This window comes from Bacillus rossius, chromosome 1, assembly GCF_032445375.1.
Source record: "Bacillus rossius redtenbacheri isolate Brsri chromosome 1, Brsri_v3, whole genome shotgun sequence".
In the NCBI taxonomy this organism is placed as follows: Eukaryota; Metazoa; Arthropoda; class Insecta; order Phasmatodea; family Bacillidae; genus Bacillus; species Bacillus rossius.
The window spans coordinates 37,663,815-37,681,726 of record NC_086330.1 but is presented as its reverse complement, the minus strand read 5'-3'; the positions used below and the strand labels follow the sequence as shown (position 1 = coordinate 37,681,726).

At 36.1% G+C, this 17,912-nt stretch overlaps 1 protein-coding gene across 1 annotated transcript in view; it reads right to left on the bottom strand.

Moving 5' to 3' along the window:
- Positions 1-4,293: 4,293 nt before the first annotated feature.
- The window catches only part of LOC134534879 (AKT-interacting protein-like), a 17,313-nt gene continuing 3,694 nt past the window's right edge, over positions 4,294-17,912 (bottom strand). Inside the window, exons 2-7 of the mRNA XM_063373545.1 lie at positions 16,799-16,989; positions 16,061-16,125; positions 13,785-13,885; positions 12,158-12,345; positions 9,963-10,131; positions 4,294-5,236 (exon numbers count right to left, since the gene is read on the bottom strand). Of these exons, the coding sequence (XP_063229615.1) occupies positions 5,156-5,236; positions 9,963-10,131; positions 12,158-12,345; positions 13,785-13,885; positions 16,061-16,125; positions 16,799-16,989 (795 nt within the window). The 3' untranslated portion in view covers positions 4,294-5,155. The remainder of the gene's footprint in view (positions 5,237-9,962; positions 10,132-12,157; positions 12,346-13,784; positions 13,886-16,060; positions 16,126-16,798; positions 16,990-17,912) is intronic.

The following is a 17,912-nucleotide window of genomic DNA, read 5'->3' as shown; positions in this document are numbered from 1 at the left end:
GTTGTGGTTCCCATGACAAAAGAGAGAATTTCAGATCTTACAAAAGCAATAGACTCAAGTGAAGAACTGTCAGACTTGCGCAACGCAATCCTACAGGGATGGCCAGAGAAACGTAAACTGTTAAAATCGAGTCTGCAAAAATACTGGACCTACAGAGAAGACCTAGCAGTTTATAATGACATTATCTTTAAAGGAACAAGGACACTGATTCCAGAGACCATGAAGGCACTTGTTCTTTCCCACCTGCACTGTGCTCACAAGGGAATCGAAGGCTCCCTGAAATTGGCAAGAGATCATGTGTTCTGGCCAGGAATGACTCAAGACATAACAGAATATGTGCATAAATGTCTTACTTGCCGGAAACTACAAAGAGACTCTCCGCAAGAATGTCTTACTGAGGTAGATATTCCCTCTCGCCCATGGATGTATGTTGGCTCTGACCTATTCCAGTTCAAAGGATCAAATTACCTAGTCATTGCAGACAGTTACTCTGGATTTTTTGATTTTGTACGTATGACATCAACAACAAGTGAATCTGTCATCAGGGAATTGAAGCGCTGGTTTTCTCTGCATGGCATTCCCGATGAACTGAGAACAGATGGAGGCCCTCAATACACTTCTCAGGAATTCGAATCCTTCAGAATGGAATGGAAATTTACGCTGCGCATATCCAGCCCCCACTTTCCCCGTTCCAATGGCTTGGCTGAACGTTACGTCCAATAAGCGAAAAATCTCATTTCAAAATGCCACGAGGAAGGCACCGATATCATGTTAGCTCTCCTGCATCACAGGAACACGCCTAGGGGTATGATTGGTTCACCTGCTCAACGCTTAATGGGAAGGCGGACAAGAACATTACTACCAACAAGTGACAAGCTTTTACTACCGGCAGTAGTGAAAGGAGTCTGCAAAAACCTGAAAAATCTGCGACAGCGTGATCATGACTTATTTAACAAAAACAAAACCATGCCAGGTAAACTAAAGTGTGGTGATCGTGTCATGTATCGAGAAGCACACAAACACTGGGTACCAGCAACAGTGGTAGAACCCATACCAAATTCTCGATCATATGTGAATGACACACCCCGTGGACGATACAGAAGAAATTCCTGGTTTCTAAAACCCATTGGTGCCATCTCGCCTCCAATAACAAACGAAGAGAAGGAACAAATAGCGGAGACGTCAGGAGGAGACATTCCTAAACGTTTGTTCCAGGCAGCCGCCAGCACAGACTCCGACTCGAGGGCAAGCTCACCTGATTTTCTTGGATTCTGTCAAGAACCTGTGGAAGAATCCTCATTCAAAATGACACGAAGTGGAAGAATCATAGTACCTCCTCAAAAACTTGATCTATAACACTATAACATAACCAATGACTTCATAATGTGACTTAATGATGTTGATCTCTATAGTAACCTGAATTGTTTGAGTAACGCTGTTGTATAAAAACAAGACTAGCGTCTTTTCAGGTTGTATAAAGAAGGGGGGATGTCATGGGCATAGGTTGGCAGGACTGCACAAAAACAATATAGTGAAGATGACAGTTGGAATACAGCAGTGACAATTTAAAGTTATAGATGTTTGAATGATGAGTGTATATGAACTTTGTAATGTTAAATAAAGTGATAGCAAAACACATAACACTAACAATGACATTCAAATACTTATGTGACTAAACAAAAAAATATGTACTTCCTCTAAATAGTTCACTGAGAAACATCTGTATTAACTTACCGTATTCACTCGCGTAATGTCCGCCCTCGCATAATGTCCGCACCCTTTATTTATATATCCTTAAAAGAAAAAATTAAAAATTCGCATAATGTCCGCACCAGTCGTCTACGGCGGGCAACACAACTTTGGCCACCCCTAAAGGACGCAGTACGAATGGAAAGTTGAGGGCTCTGTTAACAATGCCGTGACCTTGAGCTGTCCTTTCTCTCCTGTTCTGAAAGGGTGGGGAAATTCGTTGAACTGAACAAAGCACGGTCAAAGGCCCCGCCCGCGTATAAGCCCCCCTCCTTGTTTTGTAAACATTTTTGAGAAAAATTTAAAAACGTGTTTTTCTGGGTTTATCTGAGGGCAGGGCAGCTTGGCATGCATCAAACAACAAGCCATGTATTGTGAGCGGCGGGAGGTGATTTTGTAAGTGTCCGTTCTCAGTAAGACCGTCATGAGGCATGCCAGACGTAAGCAGTTAGTCCTATCTCAAACGACATAAAGATAAAGAAAGCTGGTCTCGCGCGCTGCCGCTGTGTTGATGTGGAGTGTTGTCCGTGAAGAAGAGGGGAAGTGAAGCAGTGATGGGTCGTTCGTTAACGATTCGTTCAAAAAGAACGAATCTTTGAGAGAACGAAATCTTGCGATTCGTTCGCGATGTAAAGAACCGGCTCTTTGAGAGCCGGTACCTTGAAAGATTCGGTAGAACGAAAATGCGGAGAGAACGAGAGAACCAACCGGCTCTTTGAGAGCCGGTACCTTGAAAGATTCGGAAGAACGAAAACGCGGAGAGAACGAGATGAGAGAACCGGCCACGCGCCAGGTCTGATTCGTTCGTGAAATGATTCATGACGTCAGGAGTCTGAAGAATTAGTAATCACAGCGTGAGCATGTTCATAAGAGCAAACGATAACTGATCAAATAAAATAGGGTAACATGAAAAGTATCTATACCTGAAAATGTCAACTGTTAAGTAGTGGTTTAAAATTGCGTTTTCACATTCACATACACAAATTTGGGGAAAAAAAAAAAAAAAAACATGAATTAAAAATAACAGGGAAAGTAACTACAATTGTTCACACTTACCATTTAGGTGTTAATTAATGTACCTACTTCATTTTTCTCTCTTCATACTGAATCGCAGTACTTAGTAGTATTCAATTTTTGTCTTTTTTTCTCTAAATGTGTTGGTCTACATGTAAACACTTTACTCTCTCTAGAGTGTAAATAGCCTGTATATTAATATTTGTAACTTAAAAAGTAATACAATATAAATAATCTTGTTTCATATACGCAACTGTGATTCACTGGCTACGAAAAGCAATGTTCAAGTACTAGCTATAATAGTGCGATTACAAATTAAAGTTAAGAAAGATCACTTTCGTACCTAACATTCTTAGATTTAATGCTCCCGTATTATATAGAATCACTGCATGAAGCATTTGCAGCGATCAGCAGTCAATAATTTTATAACAGTCAGTATACAACTAGACGTTTGAAATTTCATTTACCCATGCAGAGTAGATAAAGATAACCACCCACGCGATCCAGCCTCCTCTCGTTATCGGGTCACGCGATAACGAGGGGAGGCTGGAAGCAAACACGTAGCCAATACTCTAAAGGATGAACGAGTTACGACACCTGATAAAAGAGCCAGATCCTATTCACAGAAAAGAACGAAATGACCGAGATGAACGAATCGTTCTGAACGAATCTTTCACGGAACTGATCCGAAAGTACCGGTTCGGTCAAAAGAACCGTTCTGCCCATCACTAAAGTGAAGGAGGAAGGGAAGTGGGTCAAGGATTCTAACACTCCTTTGTCTGGTTGGCGGGCTAGCTGGCAGGAGGGAGGTTAAGCCACGCCTCTGCCTCTCTCCCCCCCTCCTGCAACAGCGCTGCCTCTGCCTCTCTCCCCCCCTTGTCATAGCACTGCCTCTCCCCCCTGCGGAGTCGTTGCCTCTCTCTTCCTCTTGCCGCGTCGCTGCCTCCCCCGCCCTTCCTCATTAGAACAAAGACGCACGACTTGAATAGAACACAAAATTTTGTATTTTTGTATTTTTCCTCGCATAATGTCCGCACCCCATTTTTTGGGCCAAAAATGTGGTCAAATTACTGCGGACATTACGCGAGCGATTACGGTAATATAAAAGAAAATTGTAACAAACCAATAAATGAGTCCTAGACAGATGTATGTAAATACTGCATCTGCATATCTGTCACATACTATCAAGGTTGTCAGAATGATATAGGGCAATTTGTCACCACTTGGCCAACTTAAAGCTTAAGCTTAAACTTTGGGAAATTTATCTTATTGAAGTAATTATTTTTGGTCTACTTGTGTTTTAAAGTTTTTGTAAAGACATGGCGTGGACAAAAACAGTTTTAATAAAATATTTTAGGTCTTTTTGCCACAGCAATGACAGAATTGAACTTTGTTTCAGTATCTTAAGATAGTTGAGTTTGTGCTACCCTGTCTGGTAATAAGTGATATAAAACAAGAAACATGTGTTCAGTGTAAAAAATGGGCAATTGGTAGGAGTGGGAAAACTGGAACAGAAAAAAATTGAAAATATTTTTCTCTTTTTGACAAACTTATTATAAATTCAAAAATTGTTTCAAAAAAACTTGAATTCTATTGATATTACTTGTGCAAATTCATCAGATAGTCTATGGCAAACGCCACACATTAAGTAACCCTGAAGACATGTTAAAACAGATTTCTTCACAAATTTACAGTAGTTAGAATAATAGTGCCAGTACCTCAGTTGCTGAATTTGATCCAGAAGAATTTTAGCTTACAGAATATAACTATTTTACCCATGTTGTTGTTTGAAGATTAAACAAACATTTTTTTTATGTATCAATATACTTTTAAATTTTAATTTTATAAAAATATGAACATTAAACTTCGTGTTTTTTTTTTCATTTATATAACGAAAATATTTTAACAAAATAGTGTTTTGCAGGAGAATATAAGTTAAAAAAAAATTGGGAGAAATGGATTCTCGTATTTTTATGACTGCCTTCACATCAATCTGACCCTGTCGAGGACCTTTAGTTTACTTTAGGAACAATTTTTTACACTGTGGATACATCTCATTAAATCATTGTACATCATCAAATACTACTGTAGACAGTTGCAGAATGACATACTTTAGTGTACTTGTTAATACTTAATCCATTCTGTGTAAATATTATCTTAATTTTTTTGGCATGTCGACCAATAGTTTTTATGTACAATTATATTTTTTGACACTTCGTTCTTTCATAACATGTTTGAGGCCTGATGTTCAGCTCAAATCGTGAGTGCTGCCAATAATGTAAGGCATGCACACGACTCCCAGTACTTTTCACACATTCAAAAACCACTCTGTGCGCAAGTCACATGTGTCCGGGGAAGTTTATGATGGCGCTCAGTTAATAACTGCTTGCCGTCAGGAACTGAGCTTGGAGAACGGCTGAAGAGATCCGTGCTGTACCCAGGACAGCCCCAACGATGCGGGCTCGTCACTCTCCTGAAACACAAATGTACAACACACTTTCAGAACGTGGGATCCTGCTTTTGCATGGCATCGCTCAAGGTGAAGCTAAGACGCAAAAAGTAAACTCCAGCACCACATAAAACTATATTATTTCAGCAGAACCCTGCTATAATGCTCCGGCTTTATAAAAATTTTCCTTCTTCTAACACCATTATTTTACAGTCCCAGCATTTTCTTTTCGTGAAAAACATTTTACATTTAATCTTTACTGCTTATAAAATTATAAAACAAAACATTAAAATCATCGTACTGTTCATTATTTTTGCATACTGACTGTTTTTGCAAACAGATACAGTTAAGTTCAACTGATAACGTTCAAAATGAGCACTGCTGCTGTGACATCACAGACAACAGCACATACAAACCACAGCAAATAGTCAAATCCTTCAAAAATTTACGTAAACAAAAACATTTTAACTTGATTTACCTCTTCATTGGGTTAGTAAATATTAGATTACCATTCATTTTAAACACATACATAAACAGAACCCATGATCGCCTGGCGCTAGTCAGTGTAGCGACTTTCAAAAAGAATCAAAACAAAAACAATGTTATTGCAGTTAAAAAATGCAAATGTAAAAATATTAAAAATATGTTGAAAAAAAAACAAAATACATTCCTTATGTCAATCTGTGGGCTCGTGTTAGCGAATGTAGCTTATCGTGAAATGAATTGGCAGACTTTTCTGGTCCCTAGTCATTTTGGTAGGTGAGTTTCAATGAGTTACACTAACATAAATTTACGCATTGTTTCAACCCACGCACTCTCCTTGGTTTCAGGCACTTTACCATTAATTGTAAAATTTCATAAAATTCATCACAATGTTTTTCCATGCTTCCTTGAAGTAAACTTTTGGGGTCCAATCATTCATTAGTGTCAGACTTTGTTTTTTAATCATCAAATACACTAATTGTCACTCTCTGACTCATTGTTACAATTTATGTAAATACCTACTGTTTCTGTGCAAACGTATTTAGTTAATATTTCAAGCATGTAATATTGCTGTTAGTTCTCTCTCTCACTGTAGTTGTCACCCTCTTCGCTAATAATCCTGAAAGAAAGCCATTAAGTACTTGTATTAAACCCTTTGTTTCACTTCCTTTCATTATGTCTCTAACATCATTGTTGACTACACTCCATTATTTGCTGTAATCATTTTGTTGCGATTTCCTACGGTTGCGCTCGGCTCCATTGCCATTGTGCACTAATGGTCAACAGCTTTTGAAAGAAGGGAGAGTGCTGTACAAGGTTGATACACCTTCCCACATTTTCCCTATTGTATGGCTTACCTATTACGCTTTTACTACAGCCATAAAATTTGCAGTGGTTGTAGAACTTTATTCAATTATACATAATCCAGATGCTCAAGTTTTCTATGTGTGTTCGTAAACATTTTTAATAGTGAGCTGTTAAAGATTAAGTTCAAAATCTGATAAGAAGAAGCTCGCAGAAATGCAAGGCAGGAAATTCTTCCAGCTTATCAACCAGACCCTGGGCAAGTCCTGTCTAACCAGTAGTGTTTCTGTTGATCTTTTCACCCCTCCCTTACCTCTCCATTTTAAGACTGGATACTGGTGTGTCCTTGGGTGGAATCAATAAAAGAGCAGAGGGAATAACAATATGTTGGCAAAATAAAGCAGGAAGGGGGGGGAGACCAAATATGTGATTCACTTGTTTATTTTACATGAGAAATGTCTAAAATGTATAGGCCTATTAAAAATACGAGACATTAGTATTAACTTTCCTCACGCTGTTCACAGATGGAAGAAGTCACTATTCACGCGAACCTTAGGAATAACTGTGTTTATGAAAGGCGGGCACGATTACACCACATAATATTCTGAAATGTACGGTAGATATTTTTTAAAATGTTTGTTACGGTTCGAGCATCCAGGACTGGCCGCAGCGCAGAGGATGGTTGGCAAGTGAGCAACTGACTGGCAGCACGGCGGTTGGCTGGCAAAGAGGGTCAGTGCGCAGTCCGTGTTCACATGCTGCGGCCGGAGGTTATTTTGTTCATTTCATTTAATAGTATTTGTTCATATTAAATGGGATTTTGGTAAGAAAAAATACACACAAATAATATCGTGTTTTATTATCACAATCGTCGCACATTTTATACTAAAATCAAGTCTGAAAAGTAGGGGTGCAACATTTATGCGAAAAATTTTTTTTTTGTTATGTAAAGTTATTCATAAAAACAAAACCCATTCAAGGAAAGTATGTTTATTTAAAAAGTGAAGTATACAAGAGCACGCCAAACAATTTAAATTAATAAGTCATGCAACAAAAAACTTTCTTCAACTTTAAATAGAAAAACAAAATCTGTGACCCACATGCGAGTCTGAACGAATGCATAACTATCATCGTAGTACACACCACAAAAAAGTGCAGACCATGAAATGTAGTTAACTTGGCACTAAACAGAGTGTGCGCGTTGCATGAAATTGGTGATATATCAATATTGATATTCGACTACGTTTGCGCGCTATATACGGGAAGTAACATAACCAAACATGAATGATGCCAACTAGCGCTGGCTACATTTTTATAAGCGGTACACCACGGTGACGCAAAAGAACAGATAAAGGTTATAACGTTTGAAAACGTCTTTAAAAGAAAATTTACACATCAGAAAACTTCGTATTTCCATTAATTAAATAAGTAAGTGGAAATGTCCGAATAAATATTAGATTTATACTTTAAAATACATCGTTTTGTATGGAAAAATACCCACACAAAGCGCTCGGAATCTAATAGTGGGACCAAAATTATCATGCAACAATTACTTTTTTTATCCAAATTTTGATGCCCTAAAATATAGGTGTGACGATTATGCACATGCAACGATTATGCAATAAAAGAGAGTATTGGTTATCGTTGGTTCAAAAGTAAAACAAAAATATTGAGAAAGAGACCCGGGGGCAGGGGGAGAGGGAGGGTCAAAATGGGCCACCCCTGATTTTATGAAGGCAGCGATTTTAAGAATGCAGTCTGTAGAATTGTGAGCAAATGTAAAATTGGGGTTCTAGTGTATTAAAAAACTATGTATTTGCAAGCAACATTTTCTTGAATCAGTTTTAATTGCAAATGCTTTTTTTTTGCCTGGAAACTTCTTAGGAATCAAATTTACTTATTCTATAGTCTTACAGTTGCCGCGGATAATCCAGGGTGTACTACTGCCATTATGAACTACCAAACTTGAGGGTGTTTTCTTTCAGGTTTAGATTTGTTTTCTGCAAAATTTTACGTAGTACACTCTTTCTATATGTAACAAATAATCTATGATTTTATGATTTATATAATTCTATTTTATTTTCTGTATTTTAAATCAATTTTTTTGTACTCCTGTGAAGTGACACAAACTTAAGTTTCACGGAATGTTTGTTTATTAGTCAAAGGCATAATGTGTATTGTGCTGTGCACAAATTTTGTACAGTAAAATAATCTACCAAAAATTCTTTTAATTAAGAAGTTTTTAAGTTACAGACTTATTAGTTATTAATTACAAATTTGAATTTCTGCTGTGATTATTTACAAAAAGCATTGAATCGGTTTTGTATAAGTTATCGTACCTGCTAACGAAATGTATTGATAGTTGGATAAGTATCAGTATTGCTCATCACTAACAAACACCACACACACACACACACACACAACTTTTGTAACTATTCAATAATTCTGAAATAAAAATGAATAATTGAATATCAATTTTTATTTCAATTTTAAAAACAGGATCCCAGAAGTTTAATTGCAAAGATGTACGAAAAAAAAAAAAAAAAAAAAGAGATTTGTATATAAATGAGTTGACTGACAACATTGCATTGATAGTCCTTCGCAACACAAGGGTGTCAGTCCAACATTAATCAATGAGAGATAAATTAAACAACAAAAATCCTTTGAACTAATTTGCATTGCGTAATGTATTTTTTAAATCAAGAATTTTTCATGGTTTTACAAATGCCATAATATTATAAAATCATAGAATAAATTTATTCCTATCCTTTGTGTTTACACACATACCGTATTTACTCGTGTATAGCGCGCCCTCGTGTATAGTGCGCACCACGATTTTTGCAACAAATTCCAAAGAAAAATTTTTTTTTTCCCGTAAATAAATTGTACTAACATTTTGTGGTACCTGTTAAGTAATTACGTATGAAACAAATGATAATTTAAATTGATGTGTGGTGATGCGTCAGGAAAATACTTAAACTCTGCTGTGTAGACGGAAGATAATGAAGCGCTGTATCGTCACAACTGGTACGTGGGCGGGAGGAAGGGAGGCAGGCAGGCAGGAATGTGACACGGAGTAGATGACTCACCGGTAGCAGCTGCGACGAAGCGAAGGAAGTGGGAGGGGGACTGGTGTCAACATTCTCTCTCTCTCTCTCTCTCTCTTTTATTTTACTAGCTGTAGAGGGGGAGGTCTAAAAATAAACAAGAGACCTGCGAGCTTGCGCGCGCACGTGTGTGTGTGTGTGAAAGAGAGGCCTTGTTGCGTATGTGAGGGGGGCTGGCCAGAAACGTCACCCGTCAACAGGCAGTTAACGACTTCCACTCCTCCCCCGCCTCATCTACTCACTTTTTTTTTTTCCGTGTATAGCGCGCATCCTTATTTTTTTCCTTTACTTGAGGGGAAAAAAGGGCGCGCTATACACGAGTATATACGGTATGTTTCTAGTGTTGTAGAACTAACCTTTGGCCTGAACATGGCTTCCCTGATGGGACCATGCAGCTCCTCAACATAAGGATCAAAACTGATGTAATGGGGGTCGTCAATCGCTGGTGGGTCGTACACTCGCTCCTGACTTTCTTTGACGCAGTCACGAACCTTCTCACGAAACAATTCCTTGTCCTCTTCGTATCTGCACAGATACATGTCACAACTTTTGTACTCATTGAAATTCCCAAAAAAATAGTCAATCTTCAAGTTTCACATAGAAATATATGATGATGGATGTTTCGAAAACTAAAATTCTAACAGTTCACTATGTAGAATGTATTATGTGTAATATAAATTTTGGCACTATTGTAATAACAAGAAGGTTTGTATTGACCAAAAAATACTGAAAAATTAGTTTAATCACCAATTTTATATAATTTATATCAAATATCCACAGCAAGTTGCAAATATTTTTTTCTGTCACTTAATGTATAAGACTTCTAAAATAATAATTGTGCTCAGAATATTTGCACGTCATTTTATACAGTTATATTAAAATTAAAACATAATAATTTATTTGTTTAGTTGTAACATGCCTATTGATAGCAAAAAAAGCCTTGGAAGATAGGCATGACAAACGGTACACGACAGAGACATATAAACTCTTCATAAAAAAGGGACATAAAAAAAAAACAGGTACAGAACATAAGGAAAAAACCTAAACAAAAAACATACATTAAAAAAAAATATGAAAAGAGAGAACAAGATAAAACAATATTTAAATATAAACTTGCAATGAGAAGATCAAAAATATAAAGCACTGAACTAAGATAATGAATTGAGGTAGATTATAATTTTCTTAGCATTTAAATTGTTTAACCGATGAATGAAGGAGTTGACTTTATTAAAATTTCTATCTATATTATAACCTACATATTTTTTTTTTTATTTAAGGTACATAACAGAGGTTTATAGCAACTATTTAAGAAAATAATTTTAATTCCTGTGTTTTCCAGAAGATAGTTACAATTAAGTTTATTTTCATAGCAGTTTCTAACAAATTATGCATTTAAACTTAAAGTATCTCTTGATTAGGACACTGAGCCAAGAAGAGAGTGTAAGTCTAACATATTATTGAAATTTTGATAAATTTGATTTGAACTTTTTAAAGTACACCCATCCCTCACTTAGCACTTCTTCAAATTGTGCGAATAAATTTAGTGCAATGTTAGTTTTACTGCCACAGTCTTGAATAGCAGGTCTGTAAATTTCAGTTAGCACGAAATCGCTAAAGGAGGGGGGGGGGGGGAAACCCCTCGGGCATGATGCCACTAAGTCTGGTTCAACTCAGTAAAAAACACATGTACCATGGCATACAGTTAGCTATACGAGGGGGGAAGAGATGCGCGCACAGGTATGACTACGCTATTGGCTGTTGTACAAACATCAGCTATAGCAAGTTTAGTTGTGGCTATTGAGTGTAAAGGACTAAATGTTTTTACGTCCACGCGTATGCTGCCGGGCTGTACCGTTGTCGCCCGGCTACAGACCGGGCAGTAATGAACTTCAGTCTAGCCAGTGGCAGGGAACTCGCACAACACAAAGCAACGTCTGCCCATTCATCTGCCGGCAACTGTACATCCACAAGCACCTGCAGTTGGAATCATTTTGGAATCATGGCTTCCAAGCGAGTGCGTAATGCATCATGTTCAAGTATTTGAGACAAAATAGTAAGTGTTACGGCGTGCAGAACGTCATGAAGGCCACACTTATGTTGGTCACACTTTAGTTTTAAGCAAGTCAACTGTGCACACAATAGTACGTAAGAAGGACCCTATCAAACGTTTGTATAAGTCTGATGCTATTGATTGTAATAGCTGGAATATATTTGACATTAGATAAGGGAACACAAATGAATAGATGATTCACATGGAAAAGGTTGTTAAATGAAAGGAGCAAAAAAAAAAAAAAAATCAAGAGCTTAACAGGATTGGTGTGAACAAATCGGTAATATGCGAATAAGCACTTTAATTTTTGAAAAAAAGTAAATGCAAATATCAGGACAGTAATATTGATTTTACTGCCAGCAGCACAGGATGGTTTGAAAAGTTAGTGGAAAGGTACGCAACGTGAGTTGACCCTGAAATGCAGACAACATGATGATGGACTCAGGACTTCTTTGGTTGGGGTTGGACCGGCACTTGTGAAAGTTAACACGCAGGACTCACAGTGCGACAGCCTCCTTGTTGATCGCAGACTTTGTCTCGATCTTGTAAAATGCTCGACGTACGTACTGCACCACCTGCCACAGGTGGTTACCGTTCTTGCGCCACTCCGGGAATCCACTCTTCAAGTCCATCTCGCCCGTGTCAGGGCTGACCAGCGGGTGGAATACCTTGGACTGGAACACCACGTGCTGCAACAACCAGTAGTCATGTGCTGATGTAATAGTGTTAGTTTCAGTATGGGCCGATACTTTCCATTTTTTCTGGATGTCTGATGTAATTGTTTCCAACTGATACTTAAAAGAACTATGAATGTGAAAAAGTACAATTTTATCCATTCAGGTGTCACCCAGATTTTCTATTTACCTGCGTGCATTTCTGACACTTTTTTTTTTTACTCAAAATTTTTCTGTAATTTACGCTTATACTTGAATGTTATGTTTGTTTATTAGTCAAAGGTGTGTCATAATGTGTATATTTGTGCTGTGCACAGAATTTTTACAGTAAAATAATCTACCAAAAATTCTTTTAATCAATAAGTTTTTAAGGTACCGACTTATTACCTACAAATTTTCAATTTCTGGAGTCCTGCACTGTGATTATTTACAAAATGCATTGAATCGGTTTTGTATTGGTTATGGGATCTGTTAAAGAAATATATTGATAACTGGATTAGTATCTGTTTTTATCCGTATTGCTCATCAATAACAAACACACACACACGTACAACTATTGCAACTGGCCAATAATTTTGGATTAAAAATGAATAATTTGATGATAAATTTGACATTTCTAATCAAAATGTTTTTACCAATATATGCTAGGACCAATATAAAAAATTTTTTAATTAAATACATGTAACACGTATGAAGCAAAAAATGTATATTTACAAATTTCAATTTTTTCCTCACAACATTCTAAAACCATACTTTCTATACATAACAAATAATCTGTGATTATAATTCATATATTTCTCTCTTTTTCATTTTACTGTATTTTGTATATATAATTTTCTTGGACTGCTGTAAAGTGTGAAAAACATAAGTTTCTTTGTATGATAATACATATTCAACTCAAAATTTTATTCAAATTTTAAAAATAGAATCACAGAAGCCTAATCGTAATGTACTAAATAAAAAAAAAATTAAAAAAAGAAAAAAAAAAACCCCTTAATTAATGTTTGACTGACAGCATAGCATTGCATTGATAGTCCTGAATTTACATATACATAATAATCACACACACATTTACACATGTGCATTCTCACAATCATTGGCATGCGACCACACAAGGCAAAAAGGAGTACATAGGGAGGGACAAAGAGGTGCAGAGTCCCCCTTTTCAAAGTAGTAGTAAAAAGTAATAGTTAGAAAATATGTAACTAATCCTTTCAAACTATTACAATATATATTTTTTTAATAAATGATATTTCATATTGTTATTGATTATTATTGTATGGAACACTCCTACCCCACGAAAGAGGTTGAATTCTGAAAAATGTTTCCCCTCCCCCAATTCCATTTTAAGCTCGATATACCCTTGGAACTACATGCGCACACAATAATCTGGAAGTACAGAAAGAAAGTTAAAATCCTCACAGTAATCCATAAACAAACCCATCCCAACTTACAGGGCAATTCCCATCGGGAAATGTTTCCGAGATGTGGATGTTGAAGCGAAACACGGCTCCTTGGAACAGTCCTTGGCGTACAAACAGCACGCCAAACCATACTGGAACAAGCAACATAACTCATGCTATTTCAAAACAAAATCTTTATTGGCATGGTTGCCATATTTTAAGTTTATACTCCCAAATATCCCCATCATTATTAATGTTTAATTAAAAATGGGGGTTTCTGTTTTTGATTGGTCCGATCACTCCTGGTTTGATTCTAGCGGGGGTAGACTTAGATTTTTTGCAAGTGGGAAATCTGGTAGATATTTCCAGTGCGTTATAGGTTTTCTTGGGGTTCTCCCGTTTTTCTCACCCATTCATTCCATCACATCTTGTGGTCCCTAATGTTTGACGAGATGTAGACATCATGGAGCTTATCTAAGCCTTCATTAATTCATTTATTGAAAATATCACATATCATATCAAATATCATATCTAAAGCCGTTATCTGTTGCTATTTAGTTCCAGAGAGTTACGTATCTGAGATGACAGATATATATTCACCAGTAGTGTGACTGGCTGTCATACTACTGCAGAGCATTACACAAACATAATTTCTGAAGAATAAAAAATGGGTTGTCTGTAAAGTCGGTTTACGGATGATAATTTTACGTGATAACGTCATAAGAAAACATTGATGAAATATTGCATACTTTTTAATTTTGAAATATTATTTACAGTTTTTTCAAATTTAATTTAAATAATTTGTTTAAATATAATCATGAACAATTATAGTTATAGAAATAAACTCAAAACCAAACCAATGTCAATAAATTGTTAATTTGAAATGACGAAATTGGGCAAACAAATTAAATTTTTTAAATTGCTGCTTTTAAAAAGCCCGCCTTAACCTGTTTGATATTATAGAAGATTTTCTCGCACGGTGGTTGGCCGGTTCTTGCACGCTCGGCTCAGGCGGAACGTGATAATGAGTCATACTTTTTCGTGCGTACAGCCGGCATTCATCAATTTATAAGACGTTATCATGTCAAAAAGATCATTTTCATTACAGCCTATAGGCGTAGGTACATTTCCAAGCACCTATTCATTTTGGAACATTCTGGAAACTTTAAGAAACTTCTGGAACATTTTAAGAATTTTAACATTTCTTTGACCTTCAAACATTATATTTTATATCTTGCACTAATAAGTGGTCACATCAAAATCTGGATTGGACTATAGTTTAAGATCATGTTTAGAAGGGTTACAATAAGTAAAACAATTTTGATAGTGTACGTTTTGAATTTTAAGCTTTGAATTTCCTGATTTCAACCCCTTGCAGTAATAGTTTGCCTGATCAAAATTTTTTCAGCAAAATTGTTTTGATAATGTTTAGGATTTTAACAATAAATTTAGAATGATTTAATAGTATAACTACTTAAGGAGTTATAAATGTATTTTGTCATTCAACCCTTGTTATTTCCACCTTACCAATGGTTGGTTGCATAAAAAATTATTTCATTTTGAATTTGTTGATAATGTTAAGAAGTTTTACAATAAATAAGAATGGATTTGATAATGTACATGATACTGAAATAACTATTTTTTTTTTTATCTAAACCCCTGTTTTCTTAATCCCTTGCAGAAATGGTTTGTTGTATCAAAAACTGTTTCATACCAAATTTTTAGATAATATTTATAAGGTTACAAACAATATGAACGAATTTCATGGTGTACCTACTAAGGTAGTTGTGATATTTTGCCCTACAACTCTGTTATTTCCGAAGAGAATTATTTTTATTGAATTAAATATGAGTTCCTGTCAGAGTAAAAATTCTTTCATTCACACCCATGAGTATAGTTTATAACGCCGAAGAATTTTACAGTCCTAAAGAAAAAACTATTGAGCTGAAAAGTGGGACGGATGATGTGTGGTACTAACCTAGATGATCACAAACATGAGTCTAAAAGTTTGTTTTTACAATCCTCACTCATTGTCATCTAGTGTAATTTTAAGCAAAATACTGGGTATGTCTAGAACGCAAACATTTCCACCACATTTATGAGGCATTTTCCTTTATCTAATAGATTCTATACTGATACAGATTCAAAATTAAGCAAAATGACTTAAACTTAAAAACTAATATAGTAAGAAACTAAATACCACTCGGTAAAATGTATGCCATGCAATAACTACTTAGAGACTGACATTAAGTGAATAACAGAAGTGTTCCAAATGTAAAAAAAAATATGATACCAGATGGGAGAAACTGCAAAGATGAAATACATACACAGTGAACTATGTGCAGATGAAATAACATAGATTCCTGGGAGCTCCTGCTTTCGTAGTAAATTACTGAAACAGATGGTAAAAAAAAAAAATGTTATTATGATGTTGATGAATTTACCACATCAGCACTTAAACATACTTTTAATAACTTTCTAAGTTTAAACTGTCTCTGAATGAAAAGATTTACTCACTGTTGGAGAAAATGATTAAATAAGACACACATAACAGCTAATTTTATATAACTAATTTTAGATGTACCCACTCTTCTGCAATTTCATTTATGCCCACACGTAGGAGGGTACCCTGAATTTCATTCCAAAAAGGTGCATGGTGGTGGGAGGAGAACCACTTTTTGCGCTGTTTGCTTTCAAATTCTTTCCTTTTGTTAGTCGGAATGATATATAGTTCTTAGAATTTCAGGGGGAAGGGGGGTCAAACCCCCTATCTTCCTTCCTGCCTAAGTCCCAGTCCACAGGAATAGAGGAAGCATACTTGTACACACAAAATAAGAGATTCATATTTGTTATTGAATTTCAAAAAATATACTATTGAAAAGAACAAATTTTAAGCATTCAAACTATGAACTACACCAAACTAACTTATAGGAATAAGATTAATTTTACCAATATATTTAAGATAACGGTGAAACATATCAGTCAGACACAATAAACAATACAAATTGCAAGTTTTGCAGGTGTTAAACACTATCGACAGAAGATAACGATACACCATAACGTACTACTCGGACAGAAGACTGTACTCTTGCTGATACTGGCCGTAAGTCTTCTGGACAACGCGAGCGGACACAGCCGGCCGGTCGATCATCTTCGCAGACATGCTGAGCTGAGAGTCGGCGCTCGGCAGAGATGACAGCACTTTCCGGAACGAACCTTGGCGACGGAAGGAGTCGTGCGAGTCGTCTGTCTCCACCTGTGGCACGTTCACACTCGCGACTAGACTTACACGAGAACTATTTTTGGCATGTTTCCAGATCTATCACTTTCTTGCAGCTCACACCACTTTTCTGTGGTCTCAGATAATTCCATTCAGTATGAAGTACCTGCTGTTTCATAACTTCTTCCTATGTATTAAAAAATTTCTTAAAAAAGAGTCTTATGTGTTATGAATGCTTAGTAATATACTAACTTACCACTTGGCAATGAGGACTGTTCAAAAAATTAGATAAACCCTCTCTAGTGGTTTATAGCATCTGTTAGCTCATAATTCAAGATTAAACTTGAAAATTGTTCTACCCATACACTTTTAAAGTGATATAGTAATTATCATGAAAATAAAAAAAAATAAAAGAAGTCAAGTGAATATTTATTTTGCATAATAGTCCGATTTTAAACATTTTTACGATTTACCCACTTGAGTAGATTACAGAACATGATATTGGCAATGATCAGCATAGTTTTTGGATAGAAGAAATTATAAATATGTATTTTTAAAAGAACCATATAATTTTCTTCAGATTCACATTAAGTATGTTTAACTTACTGGCAGAAATCAGAGTCATCCTGCTTCCCAGAGCAAGTGCAGAGTACACAATGAAAAATAAATAAATAGATGTGAGGGAGGACAAAAAAAAAAATGGACTGAGAGCACGCTGCCATTCGTTGACATAATAGAGAATTTTCCCGCTAGATGTGTTAGTAGATGCCTTCACTAAACAGCTACCCAGGTTAACGTTTGATCGTAGTACTACTGTTTTTCTCTTATTGTTCTCGTTTTCCGCTTGCGATGTCCGATAGTCTAAAAGAACGAAGAGTGTGCTTGAAATTTTGTTTCCTGCTTGAAAAATTGGCAATGAAGCTTACCAAATGCTTAAAAAAGGTTTTCAAGGAGGATGC